This window comes from Gossypium hirsutum, chromosome D05 (genome assembly GCF_007990345.1).
Source record: "Gossypium hirsutum isolate 1008001.06 chromosome D05, Gossypium_hirsutum_v2.1, whole genome shotgun sequence".
NCBI classification, from domain to species: domain Eukaryota; kingdom Viridiplantae; phylum Streptophyta; class Magnoliopsida; order Malvales; family Malvaceae; genus Gossypium; species Gossypium hirsutum.
In genome coordinates, this window is record NC_053441.1 from 11,251,312 (window position 1) to 11,268,962 (window position 17,651).

Genomic DNA, 17,651 nt, shown 5'->3' on the forward strand with positions numbered 1-17,651 from the left:
AAATTCTTAAGATTAGGCAAGTTCTTGCCATCTATCTTGGTCATACCGACACTCTCCCAGATAAAGCCCTCCACATAAGGTCCTTCTAGCTTGGCATCCACTTTCTTCTGAAGTCCCTTTTGTATGGAAAGGATCTTCTTTGATATCGGGTCCCCCTTGTGGAATTCTCTGGAGCAAACCTTGTTTTGGTGAACTCATACCATTTGCTTTTGGTACATTTGACCATGATAGATATTTTGAACATTCCTCTCCAACCAGGATTGGATCTAAAAACTCAAAGAGAAGGAAATCTCGACCTCAATAGGTGAAACCGCGATAAGCCCAAAAAGAGGGCGTTGCCCTGAGAGAGTTTTTTTGGCGATATGGTGTTAATCTTGAACAGACTGCAAACTTATTATATTTTGCTCTTGTTCAAATTTAGTGCATTGTCAAATATGATTCTTTTCGACTTTTCGTGATTTTTCAAAAAATTTGCTGTCGACTTCGTGACATTGGCATATGAAGCAGCTTCTTCCCGTGAAGATAAACTGATGACCGCCAGACCTTTTTTTGGCGAGATCGACCTAATAACCTTCATGCCTCACATGGACTCCATTGATTTTTCGTAAGGTGGAATTTGTTTTCACCTTGTTCTACCCTCCTCAATAAGTACGGAGATAGGCCACAATCTATGTCATCTTCGAAGTCATGAGATTCCTCTAAACACATGTCTCGCTCAAAAGGAGATTCTGAGTCTGTAGCAGTGTCATTCATGTCGTTGATATTCAGGGACCTATTGTTGGTGCAAAAGAATATACAAAGAATGTATGAATTTAAGAATAATTATCTTGACAGTATAATTATGAATGAATGAATGATTTTGGAGAAAGAATGAAAGATTAAAAATAATTATTCATAAAGAATGAAAGAATATTAGCTCAAAAATGATCGCAAAGATGCATTTCATTAAAATAACGACGTTCAGACATGAGCCTATTTCACAAAAAAAATTCATATTGCTTCAGGCTAAAAGCAACAAGTTTGTTCTGAATATTACTCTAAGTAGGCTCTAAATACTACAGAGACTTCTTTTACAGTCTGATTTATTTAGAACACTTCCAAGTTTATGAGGGCAGACATCTAACAAAGTTCCCTCTTCAGTTGTGTCTTCATACATGTCATTGATGTGAACACTTCCCAATATCTCTTCATACATCGTATTCACCTTATTGTCAATCATGATTGGGTAGCAGATTTTCTGCAGTAGATGAGTCACCCAACTTGACAATACCCATGTTGATGAGTTTTTCAACTAGTTTTTTGAAGGTGATGCAATTCTCTATTGAGTGCCCTGTAATTCCTGCATGGTAGTCACAGTGTGTGTTCGCATTATACCACTTTGGATATGGAGGTTGTGGGGGTTTTGAGTAGGAAGGGGAAACAACATGCGCATCGAATAAATTTTGATACAACTCTTCATATGACATTGGAATTGTTGTGAACTGGAGGTTCTCAGTACCTGGTTTCACTCCAGGTTCTTGTCTCAATGAGCCTTGTTGGTTAGCGACCATTTTTCTTGGCTGATTCACCGTAATTGGTTTTGAATAACCCTTGCTATATGTACTCGTGTTGTTCACCTCATTGTCTTTGTACTTTGGGGTTGATCTCTTGATGCCTTCTTCCGCATCTATCTTCCCACTTCTTATTGCATTTTCAATCATTTTACCAGACATCACTACATCTGAGAAGCTCATGGTAGCACTTCCTAACATGTGGTTAATGAACGGTGCTTTCAGAGTGTTGATGAAAAGTATCGTGGTTTCTTTCTCTAAAAGAGGTGGCTGAACCTGTGTCGCGACCTCTCTCCATCTTTGGGCATATTGCCTAAAGCTCTCACTATGCTTCTTTTCCATGTTCTGCAATGTGATTCTATCGGGTGTCATATCTGTCACATGGTTGTACTGCTTTATGAAAGCCTGTGCTAAGTCCTTCCATGAATGGATGTTGACGCGGCTTAACTGGTTGTACCACTTAGCTGCAGACCCGATCAGACTGTCCTGGAAGCAGTGGATCAACAGTTGATCATTATTGATGTATCCCGTCATTCTTCGACAGAACATAGTTATATGAGCTTCAGGACAACTAGTCCCGTTGTACTTTTCAAACTCCGGCATTTTGAATTTAGGAGGGAGTACTAGATCAGGTACCAAACTCAAGTCCTTGGCGTCGACTCCACAATGGTAGTCGGTGTTCTCCATGGCTCTAAATTTCTCCTCTAGCCATCTACATCGGTCCTCAAGTTGTTTTGACAAGTCCGTTTTCGCTTTCTCCATCTCTGTCATGTTATCGAGATCAGGAAACACGGGGTTGGTAGGATTATTACCGGGATTAGAACCCGAGCCTGTTGGAAAGTTCATCGATGCTGGGGCACCGACCTGGTATTGGGATCTAATGGTAACAGGTGCCCTCTGCGGGTACACCTCTGGTTGCGCTTGGATGTTAGTTGGGGTGAAACCTGGAGGATAGGCAGGGTCATCGTGATCATCCCCAGCATCAACTAAAGGGCCTTTTCCTTTGTCATTCCTTCCAGTCAATAATTGCTTTACTTGGTTCATCACAGTGTTCTGGGATTCTAACATGTCTTGCTGGATTTTTTTCAGTCGTTCGTGCATCTGATCTTGCATCTCTCGTTGCAACTGTTCCAATCTTTCGAACCTTTGATCCATTGATTTTGTTTGGCGACGAGTACCGTAGTGATATTTGATTATATTTTTGGTGGTTTCCAGGGTAACTGAAATAATTTTACCTAGTTAGGGTCACTTCGTGAAAGTCTAATGCATATGATGCAATGTAATGCAAATACATGAAACGAATGCCAAAAGAAACGTTGATTCTTGGTTCAATTCTATTAGAACAACTGAAATAGAAAACAAATCCATTTACATAAAGCAGATATATATACGGCTTTGCCGTCATAGGCGGGGACATTCGATCCTCTTCTACATTCGAGCGTTAAGATAAATCTCCCGAACTCTTCAAAAGGGACATCCCTTCTATCTCTTTTTTCTTCATCTGGGCCGCGACTCGTTACTCACTCATCCTTGTGATGCTCGTTGGCTTCTCTTTAAAAAGTCTAGCGGTTCTCGAATAATCTTTGTCATCTTGAGTCTTCAGGCAACGAGGCAAAGTCGTATAGTCCTCTACTGAACTATCATCCTTCTTTTGTTCTATCTTCTCGGACCGTATTAGGACAACCGTATCGTCATCCACTTTATCAAGAAACCCATTTTCTTATGACAAGCTCTCTATTTAGCAATTGAACCTGAATCAACACCTCTTTTTATGATGAAAATGCAATGCAATCATGACAAAAAGAAAACATGTTAGTACAAAGCAAAAGCAAGCAAGAATAAATAGAACTCCTATTTGGGTGAATACTAGGGGTTCGAAGTGGTTCTACCTAGGGTGAGCTCCTAAGGTTCACTACATGAGGTTTGGTTCTAAAGTAAGGGTACCTGAACCAGCAGATTCCTCGATCCACACCCATTGTAGGCTCATGCAGACCGAGTTCGGTTCAGGGGGATACATTTCTCTATGGCCATGCGGAGATGAAAATCTCACGAAGACATAGGTACGGATGTATCCCGGAAGCGATTCACTATCCCATGCGGAGGTGAAAACCTCACAAAGGCGTAGTTTCTCACTCCCACTTAAAAGGGTATGACCAGCGGTCATGCAATGCAATGTGCAGAGGTATAAAATAAAATACAGAACACGATAAAAAAAAATAACTCAAAACAGAAGAGATGCAATGAGAGGATCGTAAATTTAAATCGAATTTTCCTCTTTCAACAAAAAGACAAGAAATAATCAACACATGGCTTGACTCTCTTATTTTCCCCAGTGGAGTCGCCAAGCTGTTGACACCATTTTTTTTTGATAAAACGGGGTCGACTTGGATTTAAAAAAGAATGAAAACGGGAGTCGCCACCAATCCTTTTTTGACGAGGTGTGATCGGGTCACCTCAAAAAGTGGTTGTTTTTAATAAATGATTTAATTTTATTAAAACAACGATTTTGGTCTACGAAATTCAAAAAAATGAGTTCGGGAGCCGGTTACGCACGAGGAAGGATTAGCACCCTCGATACGCCCAAAATTGGTACCTAGTTGATTAATTAGTGTCTTGGTGTCGAAAATTGAAAATTTGAAGAGTTTTTAAAAAATACGATCCTTAAAAGAAAATCTGATATCATGAATTGAAACATAAGGTTCTCTTGTTCCGAAGGAATATCACATCCAGCACGTTAGGACACGATACTCTAAACCATCGAAACCAAGATCACCTTATAGTTTAATGAAACCATACTTTGAAGCTTTAAGAGGATATTTGGCTATTTAGTCAAACGAGAAATCGAAACCCAGCACGTTAGGGCACGTTTTCTCGAGTTTCCAAACGCGAAATATTGTCTTATTTAGAAAAATTTTCCTTTTGGTGTTTAGTGTCGATGCTTGACAAAACAATAACGAATACAACAAGGCGAGCAAAGTAAAATGAGTAACAACAATGCAATAGGCAAAATGAACTGACGAGGAGATTACATAAACAAAGCATGCAACTAAATAAATAGAACTAACATTTTAGAAAAAGCACTAGTGTACATGGATAAATAAACATACACCAAGTAACAATGATGACAATAAATACAATTATGTAAAAAAATATATATATATATGCATGTATAATTTAAAGCCATAAAATAAGAAATATATAAATTACAGAATATGAAAACATAGATAAGTATGTACATATATGTAAAATCGGTAAATATTAAAAAAAATGTAAATGTGTATTTATATATTTACAAATCGTGATTATATAAAATATATGTATGTGAATTATAAAATATGTGAAATATACGAAAAGCATTTTTAAGAGTATAAAATATATAAGTATGTATATGATGTAAAATGTGCATAAATATATGTAAGTATATAAGAATTATGAAATGTGAAAAGATATATTTAAGTATGTATAAGTACGTATATATATATATTATAAATATATAGATATATAACAAAAGCATAAACTAATAATAATAATAATAATAATAATAATAATAATAATAACATTGGAATATAAAAGAAACGTACATAAAATTAATAAAATATTAAAATAAAGTGAAATGAAAAATGTTAAATACAAAAATATATGTGTATACACATACGTAATAAAATATACACTAGTACATAGTTATAATAATAGTAATACTAATAATACTAATAATATAAAAATAACAAGGATATTTGATAAAGATACAAAAATAAACGAAAAAAAGGGTTAAAATCGAATTAAAAACAAAGTTGTAGGGCCCATTTAAAATGAAAACAAAGAAAAGGGACTTGATTGTAACGCGCGTGCAACTTGGAGGGTCAAAAGCGCAATAAACCCAAGTATTAAAACGCTGCGCAGCATGGGGGACCAGAATGAATTCGGGGCGAAACCATGGAGCCAGATTAAAAATAAAGAAAAGCTTGATTGTAAACTCCCGAAAAAGCGGAAGGGCTAAAAGTGCAATTAGCCATTCCAAAGAAAAACACGCGGATCCTCCCTGGCGCGGGTCGGGTCGACCCGACCCGCGTTCAAAACGACGTCGCTTTATGTGTTTAAACTGGGGGTCCAAAACGGTGCGTTTTGACCCCCTATAAAAGTCAAAAAAATTTCAAAAAAATCATTTGTAAAGCTGAGGGAGAAAAAAAAAAAGAAAAGGGAGAGAGGAGAGGGGAGCTCGGAGCGATTTCCGGCAAAGGGGGGGTCACCGGACGGCCACCGGAGGCTCGCCGGCGCCGGCACCGGCCACCGCACGCGGTGGCCGGAAAGGTAAAAATTTTTTATTTTTTTTTGTTATTCTTTTTTATAAATTTTTGCTATGTATAGATATATAATAGATGAGTTTTCGAATAAAAATAAAAGAAACCTTAGATCTCTGCCTTTTCTGTTTCGGGTCTTTTTCTTGCTTCAATCTGCCTTTTTTGTATTCTAAGTAGTATTACAACTGAAAAATGAAAGGAAAAAAAAATCCCCGTTCCCATGACCGATTTCGGCTTTTAAAGCCCATATATTTGTTTTGTTCCTTTAGTTTATTGTTTTCCCCATCATTTGCATGCTTTCCTTGCTGTGGTGTCTGTTCTTGTTGCAGGTGGTGGGCACGGTGGGAGTGTCAGACGCGTGGGCGTCGTGGTGGCCAAGGCTGAGGCGTGCGAGCGTGAGGGGGACAGACGAGGCTGAGCGGCGCGCCCTAAGCATGCTGCGCCTAGGGTTTTCTGCTGCAAACATTTGTTTTTTTTTTATTTGGGCTAGGGTTTCTGCTGTTGGGCTAGGTAGTGGGTTGGTTTGTTATTTTATAATTGGACTGTTGTTTATTGTTTTACTATTCGGGCCTGGGCATAAAATTGGGCCTTACATGAAGCATGTTCTCTCGTCTATTCATCCCCTTTCATTGGAAGATCAACCAATATTTTCAAAAAAACCTATTTGTAATCCTGATATCCACTACATCAATCAACATTCAGAAAAAAATAAAGAAATGGATTAAGGTGTACATGCAATTAAACCTTCAAGTTACCTAATTATGTTTTAACTCTGCGAAAAAAATGTGCAAAAAATAAAAAATAAAAAGCAAGCCTAGAAGATAGTTTTTGGTTTCTCAAAGTATTTAACTAAACAAATCCAATAATTAATCTTCTACAAAATCATTTTTTAACAACATATATAAATACAAAAGAAGTCTTGGTCCCTTTATTAAGGAAAAACAAATAAATAATGGGTTCACAATGCCTCTTAACAGCTAAATAAGAGGGCTATCTTGTACGATAGGTAATGTAAGTACACAAAATAAATGGAAGAAAAGAAATACTAACAATGGAATTTCATAGATAATTCATTGAAATCTCTTTCTTGCATTAAAGACATTCAGCAGACGACGACGTATAGTCTTGTATCAATCAGCCATAAAAAAACTAAAAAGAAAAAAAGAAAAGAAAAGAGAAAAGGTTACGGAGCAAAGTAGATGGACCCCGTTGGTTTTCATTTGGGTTCCTCTCGATCCATGGGACCTCTCTTTCAGTCCGTAGACCTTTTGTTTTTTGAAAGCAGAGTTTCAAATTCAATGATTTGATACCTCAAATCCACGCCCATTTTTATCAGGTTCAATTCTCTCTCATGCTTTAAAAAAAATTCTTAATTCCGTAATTTGAATCTCGTCTTATCTTTGGAATATAATTTATTTCAAATCGATTTAACTGCGTATCCTTCTTAGTTCTGGTGTCTTTTTCACTTTCTTTAATTTGCTTATAATAATTAATTAATTAATTAGTTACGACAGTAAGTTTTCATAATTTCATTCAATTCGCGTCGTATTTTACTTTCTTGGAATGGATCCTAATTTCGTTCCTAATACGCAATTCACGATTTAGATCTTGTTAGATTGTGATTTGAAAACTTGAGATCATGGCATTTTTCTGATTATTTATTGGCGCTATGTCAATGTAGGGGTTCTGATGTGCTTAAAACGGTGGACTTGAGTTTTCAGATCGAGTTGTTTTATGTATATAGAGTTAAAAGGGAAAAAAAGAGAGAAAAGGATGGCTTGGTTTAGCGGGAAGGTGTCCTTAGGAGGCTTTCCTGATATTGCTGGGGCAGTTAATAAATTCCAGGAGAGCGTGAAGAATATTGAGAAGAATTTCGATAACGCTCTCGGTTTTGAAGAGAAGTCTGAATCAAACAGCAATGAAGGTGATATTTTTTCTATGTTTTACGTTCCTAATATTTTGTGCAATCTTTATGTATCTGAACCCTAATTCCTAGCGCAAGCCTCTGTTTGCCGTAAATTTCAGATTAAGATATTAGGTTGATTTTGGTGAATAGTAATGGTGGTTGTAAATTATTTGGTCATTTAACCTAGAATTGTAAAGTTTGTTAGTAAAGCTAGCTGCTTTGATTCCATTTTTGTGGGAATTCAATTAGGAAATTGTCTCTACTTACCCATGCTAATCTTATTGCTGGAGATAGAAATGTCAAAAAAATAAAATTCATGAAAAAGGTTTGCATTGTTGGCTAATATACCTAAACAATCCTGTGAAGGGTTAATCCTTTACTATTTTATTCGAGTTTGGAATAACTAGAAAATAAAGCCTTTTTGCTATCTAATAACTGCTTAGACTTCCTATTATAATGTGGGTTTTGCACCTGTATCATACTTATGACTTCCTGTCTATATTCATTCCAGCTTCAGGATTGTGGCCTTCAGACAGAAAGGCACTCTTTGATCCAGTTATGTCCTTTATGGGTCAAAAAGGTGAGGAGAATGCTGTTGAGTCATCAGGAAAACTTGAATCTTCACAGGATCCACCCAAAGCTGTGGAAAAGGAAGAGGCTGAAACTGGCAGTTCAACTTATCCTCATGAGAAAACCTCTGTTGAAGATGATAAAGCAGCTGTCAAGTTAGAAAAAGAGAACAAACATTCAGAGGCTGTGGAGAGAGCTGATACAGCCATTTCAGACTCTGGTAAAGCTGAATCAGAATCAGAACCAGAACCAGTTTCTACCGAGCCGTCTGAAACTACCTTTCAGAATGTTGGGTCATCAGATTCCCCTGACACTGAACAACAGAAAGAAAGCTTTGTTATGGTCATTTCTGATGACTCTGACTCCAAGGAAGCTAAATTAGATAATGCAGAAGTAGACCAAGTTGAGGATGCTGAGCCTGTGCCAGCAAAGTCAAGTGATGCTGTTGACATACTTGAAAGTAAAGATGAACAAAAGACACACACGGAAGAGATTTCAGATAAAAGTTCTCCAGTTAAATCGGAGGAATCAAGTGATAGGCAAGATGATGCCGGTGCTGGCCCTGAAGAGTCGGTGCTCTCAAATTCACATTCTATCAGTGTAGAGGAGGCTAACAGTGTTCAGGAATTTCCATTGCCCAATGTGCTTCCTTCATACGAGGCTCAAGGGACGGTTTCTGAATCAGCTTTTGTTGGAAATGATGCAAATACTGAAAAAGTTGAAGTGAATGAGCAGGCCAATGATAGTGAAACTGATGTTAAAGAAGAAATGCACATGAGTTCTGCAACTATCATGCCCGCCTCAGTTGATTCTATGCATGAATTGGAGAAGGTGATGATGGAAATGAAAATGATGGAATCTGCATTGCAAGGTGCTGCAAGGCAAGCTCAGGTATTTCAAATTTTCCATAATTTTATGTAGGAAGCATGCACGTGTGAGATTGACTTTGATGCATGCTACTATTTCTATTGGAAGTTGACCGATGCCATTCATGGATTGGCTGAAGCTCACGAGTGTTTTTCTCTTTTCTTGTTCTCCTTCTCTCATGCATATCACTTTTCCTAGTGTGAACAAATAACATTACTAGGTTAGATCCTTTATGATGCTCCATAACACCAGCAGCATTACCTTTTTAGTGCATTTCTTTTGATTTTAAGATAAGAGGGGGAGTGTTTGGGAGGTTGTGGATGGTAGTGTATATATCATTCTCTGCAAGGTGAATTTTCTGTGATTGAACTTCAGGCTCCAGCCGTTACCTCCTATATGTAGATGATTTTACCACTAAATTTAGAAGGGAAGCTTATATTCCTCTGATTTATTTGGCTATAAACTTTAATGTCTATTCTATGCATTTGATGATGGTATCTTATGCTATATTTGTCCAAGAGAGAGGGCACTAAAGAAATGAAATCTTGTTTTATATTATCTGTTTTGGTTTAAGTTTTATGGTTCTTGAATTTCTAACTTCAATTTGTTTCTTTATCAGGCAAAAGCTGATGAAATTGCAAAGCTGATGAACGAAAATGAGCAACTTAAAGCTGTAATTGAGGATTTGAAGGTATGTACAGGCATTTCTCTTCCCCCTAGATATTTAACAAGGTTTGGCATTCTGTGATAGCGACACTTAAGAGATTTATTTTCTTCTGTCTGTTGTTTCAAGTGCTTACTGCTTTGTATACACATTAATCTCTTGAATGAAAATGATCATCTCACTAGAGATTAAACGAACAATGTCAAAGTTATCAATTAGAAGATCCGACTAGAAACATGGGTTATCATATAATTCAGTATATGGCTGATGCATGATAAACTGATTGATGCTTAGATGGTTTTGCTGATTGTTTTTTGTTCTGTACATGTGTGTTAGATTAGATCTAGAAATATATGGTGCAAATATTCTTATCATATGCTCCTCTGTTTTATTGTCCGTGGTCAAGTTTCTTTTGTCTGAATGTGGTTTTATTTCCATGTGTAAAATTTAGCATAAACCTGTATACACTTTAGAATGATCAATTTCTATAAAAGTTTTGAACTGGATATCTTATAGATGAAAAATGGTTGACTCTCTCATGTAGAGAAAATTTGTGTTCTATATAAATTTGCATGGTGTTTGTATTGGACTTGAGGTGAGCCCTCATGGTCTCTAATACATTTTGTATAATCTTGATTGCTGTAAAATGCTGATTTATATGGATGATAAATGTGGGTCGTAGCAGTAGTTGGAATCTTGTTTATGCAAATTGTTCTCAATGATGGGGGACTATTATTCTCTTTGTTTCATATTTATAGCCAAATTTCCTTTGAAAAATTGGTGGCAGGGAGTGTGTGGTTCGGTTCTTGATTGAGTTAATTTAATCTTGTAAATACTTATAATCGCATTTCAATGGGAAAAATATGTAATTTGACTCTGTTATGTTACTGCTGTGCTTCCCTTGCTATACCAGTCAGGTTGTTGGAATCTACGTCCTAATTCGTAACTGTTATGATATTGTCATTTAGTTTAATTCTTCTAATTTTTTATTTCTCATCTTTTTTTTAATATATATATATATTTATAAGTTAAAGCACTCTCTCTCTCTCTCTCTCTCACACACACACACACACACACACACACTCACTCACTCACTTATAATCATTCACCACTTCAAGAAATGAGTAATAACTACTTTATGTTATTGCCACTGCTTCCATGCTTCCATGATATAGCATTCCAATGGTTGGAATCTACATCATAAATCATAAGTGTTCTACTAATTTTTATTCTTCATTTTTGTTAAAATATAAGTCAATTAATTTCTACCCATATTCCTTTTTGTTTCTTCTACATTAATCATCTAGCAGTTGAAGAAATAAGTGATAACTACTAATTAGATATTTAGATGGATCCTTCACCGTTTCTCTCCTAATAAAAAAAATGATAAAGGATTGCAATTTAACTCATGAAAGTTTGGAACAGAGAAAATCCAATGAAGCAGAAATGGAGTCATTGCAAGAAGAATATCATCAAAGGGTTTCAACTCTGGAAAGGAAGGTACGTTCCAGTCTTCAATCACTTCCTTTCTTTTCTTTCATTTCTGTATTAATTTCTTGTTTATATTTCTCCTTGCTATACCATCATTGAGATATTTTAGGACCTTTTGCTGAAGCTTGAATCAGTAAACCTTTTTTGTCAAAAAGTTAAGAGTTATGATTAAACTTCTTGTTTCTTAATGAGTGAACATGATGAACTGATATCAATAGCATATCCTTGGGTATGTAGGAAGACCAACTATCACTTGGGCTTGACATGACTCCTTTAGCCCTATTTCATCACATAAAATCCATGATCCCTGAAACTGAAATCTAGGTCCTCCCTGGCAGAAGCCCCATATCTTATTATCGGGATGTCCTCCTTTGAACTAAATAAAATATTTTTCAATGCTATGCATGCTTTTAAAGTTCGAGTATACTGTATTGCCTTGGCACTCGCCAAGCAATCTCTTAAAATTTGTCATCTGTCTATGGACTCTCACCTTGACAACAGTGATTCTAGAAAAGTTTTATTAAATATTTTGCACTGTTTGTAACCATGTACCTAGTTTATAAATTTATAATCTAGTTTTGTGGAATATCTTGACATGCACATTTAAATTGTTTTAATATCTTGACTGTGATGGAAAAATAGCATCTTTGTTGTCTGTTGGATTAACTGGTGTTATTGACTATATATTTGAGATTTAAGTATTATATGAGGTTATACATGCATTGATCTCTAGTTTTCAGGATACTTTTTCTCTCTTTCTCATTCTCATAGTAGCATCAATAATGATGTGATATCTTGCTTGAAGTCCCTTATTATAACTAAAAGGTTACACCCAATAATATTTTGCCTTATTTTAACTGTGAAGTAATTTTCATTATTTAAGTAGTTATTTTGCATGAGATATGATTTATCTAGGGTGGTTTAGAAAAGGAGGTCATTGATTTCTATCCACTCTGGTTGCAATTAGTTGAAAATGTGCCAATGCGTTGTTGCTTTTGTAGCAGTTGATCATAACTGGAATGAGATTCTGGGAAAAGGTTGTCCTTTTATGCTGAATATACAGTTTTCTCTTGGTGTACGTTATTCCAGGCTTATGCCCTTACTAAGGAAAGGGATACTCTTCGAAGAGAGCAGAATAAAAAAAGTGATGCTGCTGCTCTTTTGAAAGAAAAAGATGAAATAATTAAACAAGTAATGGCTGAAGGTGAGTCCTGAAAATTCTTGTTTATGTTTGATGCAACGCACTTTAGTTCTTTTTCTTGTTCAAAATCATATATTTTTCTTGTCTTAGATTTGTTGGCACTTGTTGGATAGTCCTCACATCATTTTTTTGTATTGGAGTTTCTGCAACAAAAGAGCCCACCTATATTGGAGAATATAGGGACACACTTTGCTGTTAAGAAATAACTTGAATAGGATTATTACACAATACATTCTAGAGGAAGGTTAGGTGTGCAGGGTATAGGTTCTCTATATAGAAGAATTCTTCAACTCCTTGCCCACCTAGCCTTTCTAATGGAGCTAAAATTTAAGGGAGACATATGATTTACCATGTATGGGATTTTAGTTAAAAGGATTATTCTTGGGTGCATTTTTTAGTGTCGTTGTTCCTTTGCATTCTTAATGCAAGATATTTGTCTATCCTCTCAGGTGAAGAACTTTCAAAGAAGCAGGCTACTCAAGAATCACTGATCAGGAAACTAAGGGCTCAGGTATAGCAATGTGTCAGGTGATTGTTTATCTATATTTCTGGAACTCCTCTTTCTTTTTCTTCACTTCCTTACTTTCATGTTTCTTTGCATATCTTGTCATACTAGATTAGAGAGCTCGAAGAGGAGAAGAAAGGTCTGACTACAAAGCTTCAGGCAAGTGCATGCCTTAGAATTGAAAAGTTCTTTATATTACTTTTTGAGTTCAAGATATAAACTCTATACTGCGCTCTATTTTTATCCTCCCTTGAGCAAAACAACACCTTCCAGGTTAATTGTTTTTCCATAGTAATACAAGGTTTGGATTCTGTATTACCATGTAGTTGCTTAATATAATTGTGAAAAGTGAAAACTGCATGGAATACTCCTTAGTTATGCTGTATTTACACTTTGGTCATTTGGATACTTGGTTTTAAACTTGAGGTTTTTGGTTCAATAGACAGAACATCATAGAAATACAGGATGCTATTATTTTTTTAGACCCAGTTAGCCTTGTGGTTGGATTACCATGCTGTTGGTGCTGCCTTACTGGTTTGTTTATACACGTATCAGAACTTAAAAATAGAAAGCGAAAAAATGAAAAAGAAACACTGCTTACTTTTAACTAATGTTCCTTTTTACTTCATTTTGTCTGAGTGATCTGAACATATTAAAAATATTACTCAAATCCAGTAAGACCTGAGAGGAAGTGGAAATCTCCTAATAAGTTCTTGACCTGTGGGGTATTTTATTCTTGACCTTTAGAATGTATTATTTTTTTGGCATAGTTTTGTCCCTGAATTCCTTCGAATTCATAGAAGGAATTCTGCCACTTAAATATAAGTTCTTTTGACTTGTTGATAGTTTATGCTCTTTGTCCTGCTTTTAGGTTGAAGAGAACAAGGTAGAGAGCATCAAGAAGGATAAGACAGCTACAGAGAAGTTGCTGCAAGAAACAATTGAAAAACACCAAGTTGAACTTGCAGCTCAGAAAGACTTCTATACAAATGCTCTGAATGTAGCAAGGGAGGCTGAAGCACTAGCAGAGGCACGTGCCAATAATGAAGCAAGAACTGAATTGGAGAGTCGTCTAAGAGAGGCTGAAGAACGTGAATCTATGCTAGTACAGACACTTGAAGAATTAAGGCAAACCTTAAGCAGAAAGGAGCAGCAGGTTTTCGTTTTATTAAATAAGTTTTCAGATTTTATCATGCTAACATATGAAAAGTATGATTATTGTTATTTTCTATTTATGTAGGCAGTCTTTAGAGAAGACATGCTTCGCAGGGACATTGAAGATCTTCAAAAACGTTATCAAGTATTCTGAGTTTATGCTGGCTATAATATTAAATCTTTCCTTGATACATTCCTTTCAGAAATTTGTTTCTGGTAGTTCACAACTTTAATTTTTGTTTCTAGGCAAGTGAGCGTCGGTGTGAGGAGTTGATTACACAAGTACCTGAGTCTACAAGACCACTTTTAAGGCAGATTGAAGCCATGCAGGTAAAATATGTTTTTCTAGTGCATTCTGAAAAAGATTCAAGGATTATGGTCTCTTTTTTTTAGAAAGATAAAAAGAAAAATTGATTTGCTTTTTTATTTTTATTTTGTGCTCCAATTTTAATAGGAAACAACTTCCAGAAGAGCAGAAGCTTGGGCTGCTGTGGAGAGATCTCTAAACTCTCGTCTCCAGGTGTTTAGAATGTTATTGCATTTATGATATCATATAAAGTTGTATATTCTCATAATTATCTATATGAAATTTACAGGAAGCTGAGTCAAAAGCAGCAGCTGCTGAAGAGAGAGAGCGATCTGTAAATGAACGCTTATCTCAAACCTTATCACGAATTAATGTTCTTGAAGCTCAGGTTGTAGTTCTGTGGCTGATGTATGTTTTATTTGTGGAAACATTTCTGGATATCGGCTTAACCTTTGCTTTGCTTCAGATTTCATGTCTAAGAGCAGAACAAACACAGCTAAGCAGGTCCCTTGAGAAAGAGAGACAGAGAGCTGCTGAGCAGAGACAGGAATACCTAGCAGCAAAGGAGGAAGCTGATACACAAGAAGTTCGGGCAAACCAGCTTGAGGAAGAAATTAGGGAACTAAGAAGGAAACATAAGCAAGAGTTACAAGATGCTCTTGTGCATCGAGAACTTCTACAACAGGTTTTGCTTTAGATTCATTAGCATAAAATTACTGTTTATTCTCTTTGGTTGTGAGTTGACCAAGTGGATCATTTCCCATTCTCATGTCTGTAGCTTCAAAGAAAACTCACTTCGGATGAATTGTTTTCTTGAATTCTTTTTCCTTTTAACTTTGATAAAAAAGAGACCATCTAGTATTCTACAAAAATGGTTGCAGATTACAGAAGGGACAGATGGTTTAGCATTATGAAACATTTTTCAAATTAAGTCATCTGCTGATGTTACATGAGGCATTCCTTGAAAGTTTATTATGCCTATATGAACATAGGAACCATTTGAACTGTTAGTACCTGGATTTGATATTTTGGTTCAGTTTAAGGTAAGGAAGCCTTTAATTTTTTACAGGAAGTAGAAAGGGAGAAAGCTGCTCGGGCAGACTTGGAAAGGACAGTGCGTGTACAATCTACGGAGCTAGCTCCAATAGCAAGGCATAATTCCACTTTGGAGAATGGTATGGTGCTTTCTGTTATGACATAGTTGATCTTTTATGATCTTCTGTAGTAATTGTGTGACCATGTCACAGGAAGCTTGTCCCGGAAACTCTCTACTACTAGCAGCATGGAAAGCATGGAGGAAAGCTATTATCTGCAAGCATCTTTGGACTCATCTGATGGTTTCTCTGAAAAAAGAAATATTGGAGAGACAGCGTTAAGTCCACTCTACATGAAGAGCATGACACCTAGTGCTTTTGAATCTGCCCTTCGTCAAAAGGAGGGTGAACTTGCATCCTATATGTCACGTTTGGTATGAATTATTCTTTGAGCTCCCTAATTCATATATATCTGTAACTGATTGTTAAAACTGTGTGCTCAATACCAGAGATTTCCTGATTTTAGGTGTGGATTATATCTTGCTTACTATTTAAATAGCTTATATTTATTGGCTTTGCTTCTTTCTTTCTTTTTTCCCTTCAGACTTCCTTGGAGTCTATCCGTGACTCTTTATCCGAAGAGTTGGTGAAAATGACTGCACAGGCGGGTTTCTTAATCTGCTGTCTTGTTAAATGCGAGAGAGGTTTTACTCATCGATATAATATTCTATGTTTTCATCAAATTGCCGAATTTAACCTTATCTTCATTTGCTGCAGTGTGAAAAGTTGAAGGCAGAGGCTGCCACGTTGCCCGGAATCCGGACAGAGCTAGAAGCTTTGAGGCGGAGACACTCTGCTGCTCTGGAGCTAATGGGTGAACGCGATGAGGAGGTACATGCCTTTTCTAATTTTGATTCTTTCTCATTGCTGGCAAACAAATTTTCATATTCAAGGATGCGTGATGAAGCTTATAGATGTTATTTTCATGTACGGCATCATTAGAATATTAAAGCTGAGAGACAAAATGTGCTTTGCTGAACTAAATATTATGATGAAAATGAATGTTCAGAGAGGCAATAACATTTTGAATATCCGGTTTCATTCAATTGTTGCATTTCTGACCCTATTCTGGTTATGAGAACATTATATGATACTGTTGTTATCCATGATGTGCGTATACTTAAGTGGTTGCATCATCTTTCCAGTTAGAGGAACTCCGAGCTGATATTGTAGACCTGAAGGAGATGTACAGAGAGCAAGTTAACTTGCTTGTGAATAAGGTACCTTTTTTATTCCTTTTTTACTTTCTTTATTATAAGTAAGCATTACTATTTACTTACTTATTTTGCTGATTCTACATGCTATGCTAAAAAAAGCTACCTGGCTGTGGTTGACAGATCCAAAGAATGAATTCTTCAGCGGGTAACACCTCGTAAGCATTTTTCTTATTATTTTTGGTGGTATTCCAAGACGCAATGTGCATAGTACAGCTGAAGTAGATATGGTTAATGCAGTGGTCATTCAAAAAATTATTGTTTTTATATTATCTTTCATTCAAGACTATGTGCTTTATCCAAACGGTTGGCTCCTGAGAGATTGAGGGAGGAGGTGCCTTTGTCAAACACTACAATGTATTGTAGTTTGTTGTAAAGAACATGACAAATCTATTTTACCTAATTCTTTTATATATCTTTTTTCTTAATAAAGGGGATATTTTATGTGCATTATATATATAATAACTTGATTGTGCTGCATCAAGCGGGATAGGTTGAATATGATTTAGCTCATGCTGGTCCAGGCCATCTATCACAGAAATCCTGCTTCACATTTCTGTCTATAGATTAGGCCCGATGGTTTCGGAAACAACACTAAAATCAACGGGTGTAATACATACGAAAATAGTGTATTAAACATGATATATTAAAGCACAGTTAATACAAATATATTATAGGTTTCATATTTATGTTTAGGATTTTGACATTACTTCTCTGAACTTCATATTTTTATAATTGATAAAAGAAAATAATGGTATTTGATCTGTTAGAGATAATGTAGGAAAACACTCTTCACCTCCACCTTTAAAAAAAAAAAAAAAAAGGAAAC

The 17,651-nt window shown here is 36.1% G+C and overlaps 1 protein-coding gene across 6 annotated transcripts; it reads left to right on the forward strand.

Annotated features, from left to right (window-relative positions):
- The first annotated feature begins 6,980 nt into the window (after positions 1–6,980).
- Positions 6,981–17,272, forward strand: LOC107906155 (golgin candidate 5). 6 transcript variants are annotated; one of them, XM_041093710.1, is made up of 20 exons: positions 6,981–7,184; positions 7,530–7,772; positions 8,266–9,215; positions 9,811–9,882; positions 11,281–11,355; positions 12,436–12,550; positions 12,997–13,058; positions 13,164–13,211; positions 13,924–14,208; positions 14,293–14,352; positions 14,454–14,537; positions 14,662–14,727; positions 14,804–14,902; positions 14,981–15,199; positions 15,584–15,689; positions 15,762–15,982; positions 16,153–16,212; positions 16,326–16,439; positions 16,754–16,828; positions 16,925–17,272. In XM_041093710.1, exons 2-20 carry the CDS (start codon positions 7,583–7,585, stop codon positions 16,940–16,942), a joined length of 2,919 nt encoding a protein of 972 aa, XP_040949644.1. In that variant the 5' UTR covers positions 6,981–7,184; positions 7,530–7,582; the 3' UTR covers positions 16,943–17,272. The 6 variants fall into 6 exon arrangements, 5 of the variants coding, with proteins under 5 accessions (XP_040949644.1, XP_016688540.1, XP_040949645.1 ...); XM_016833051.2 differs by having other exon boundaries at positions 16,946–17,272; XM_041093709.1 differs by lacking the exon at positions 6,981–7,184 and adding an exon at positions 7,221–7,361 and having other exon boundaries at positions 16,946–17,272.
- The last annotated feature ends 379 nt before the right edge of the window (positions 17,273–17,651 follow it).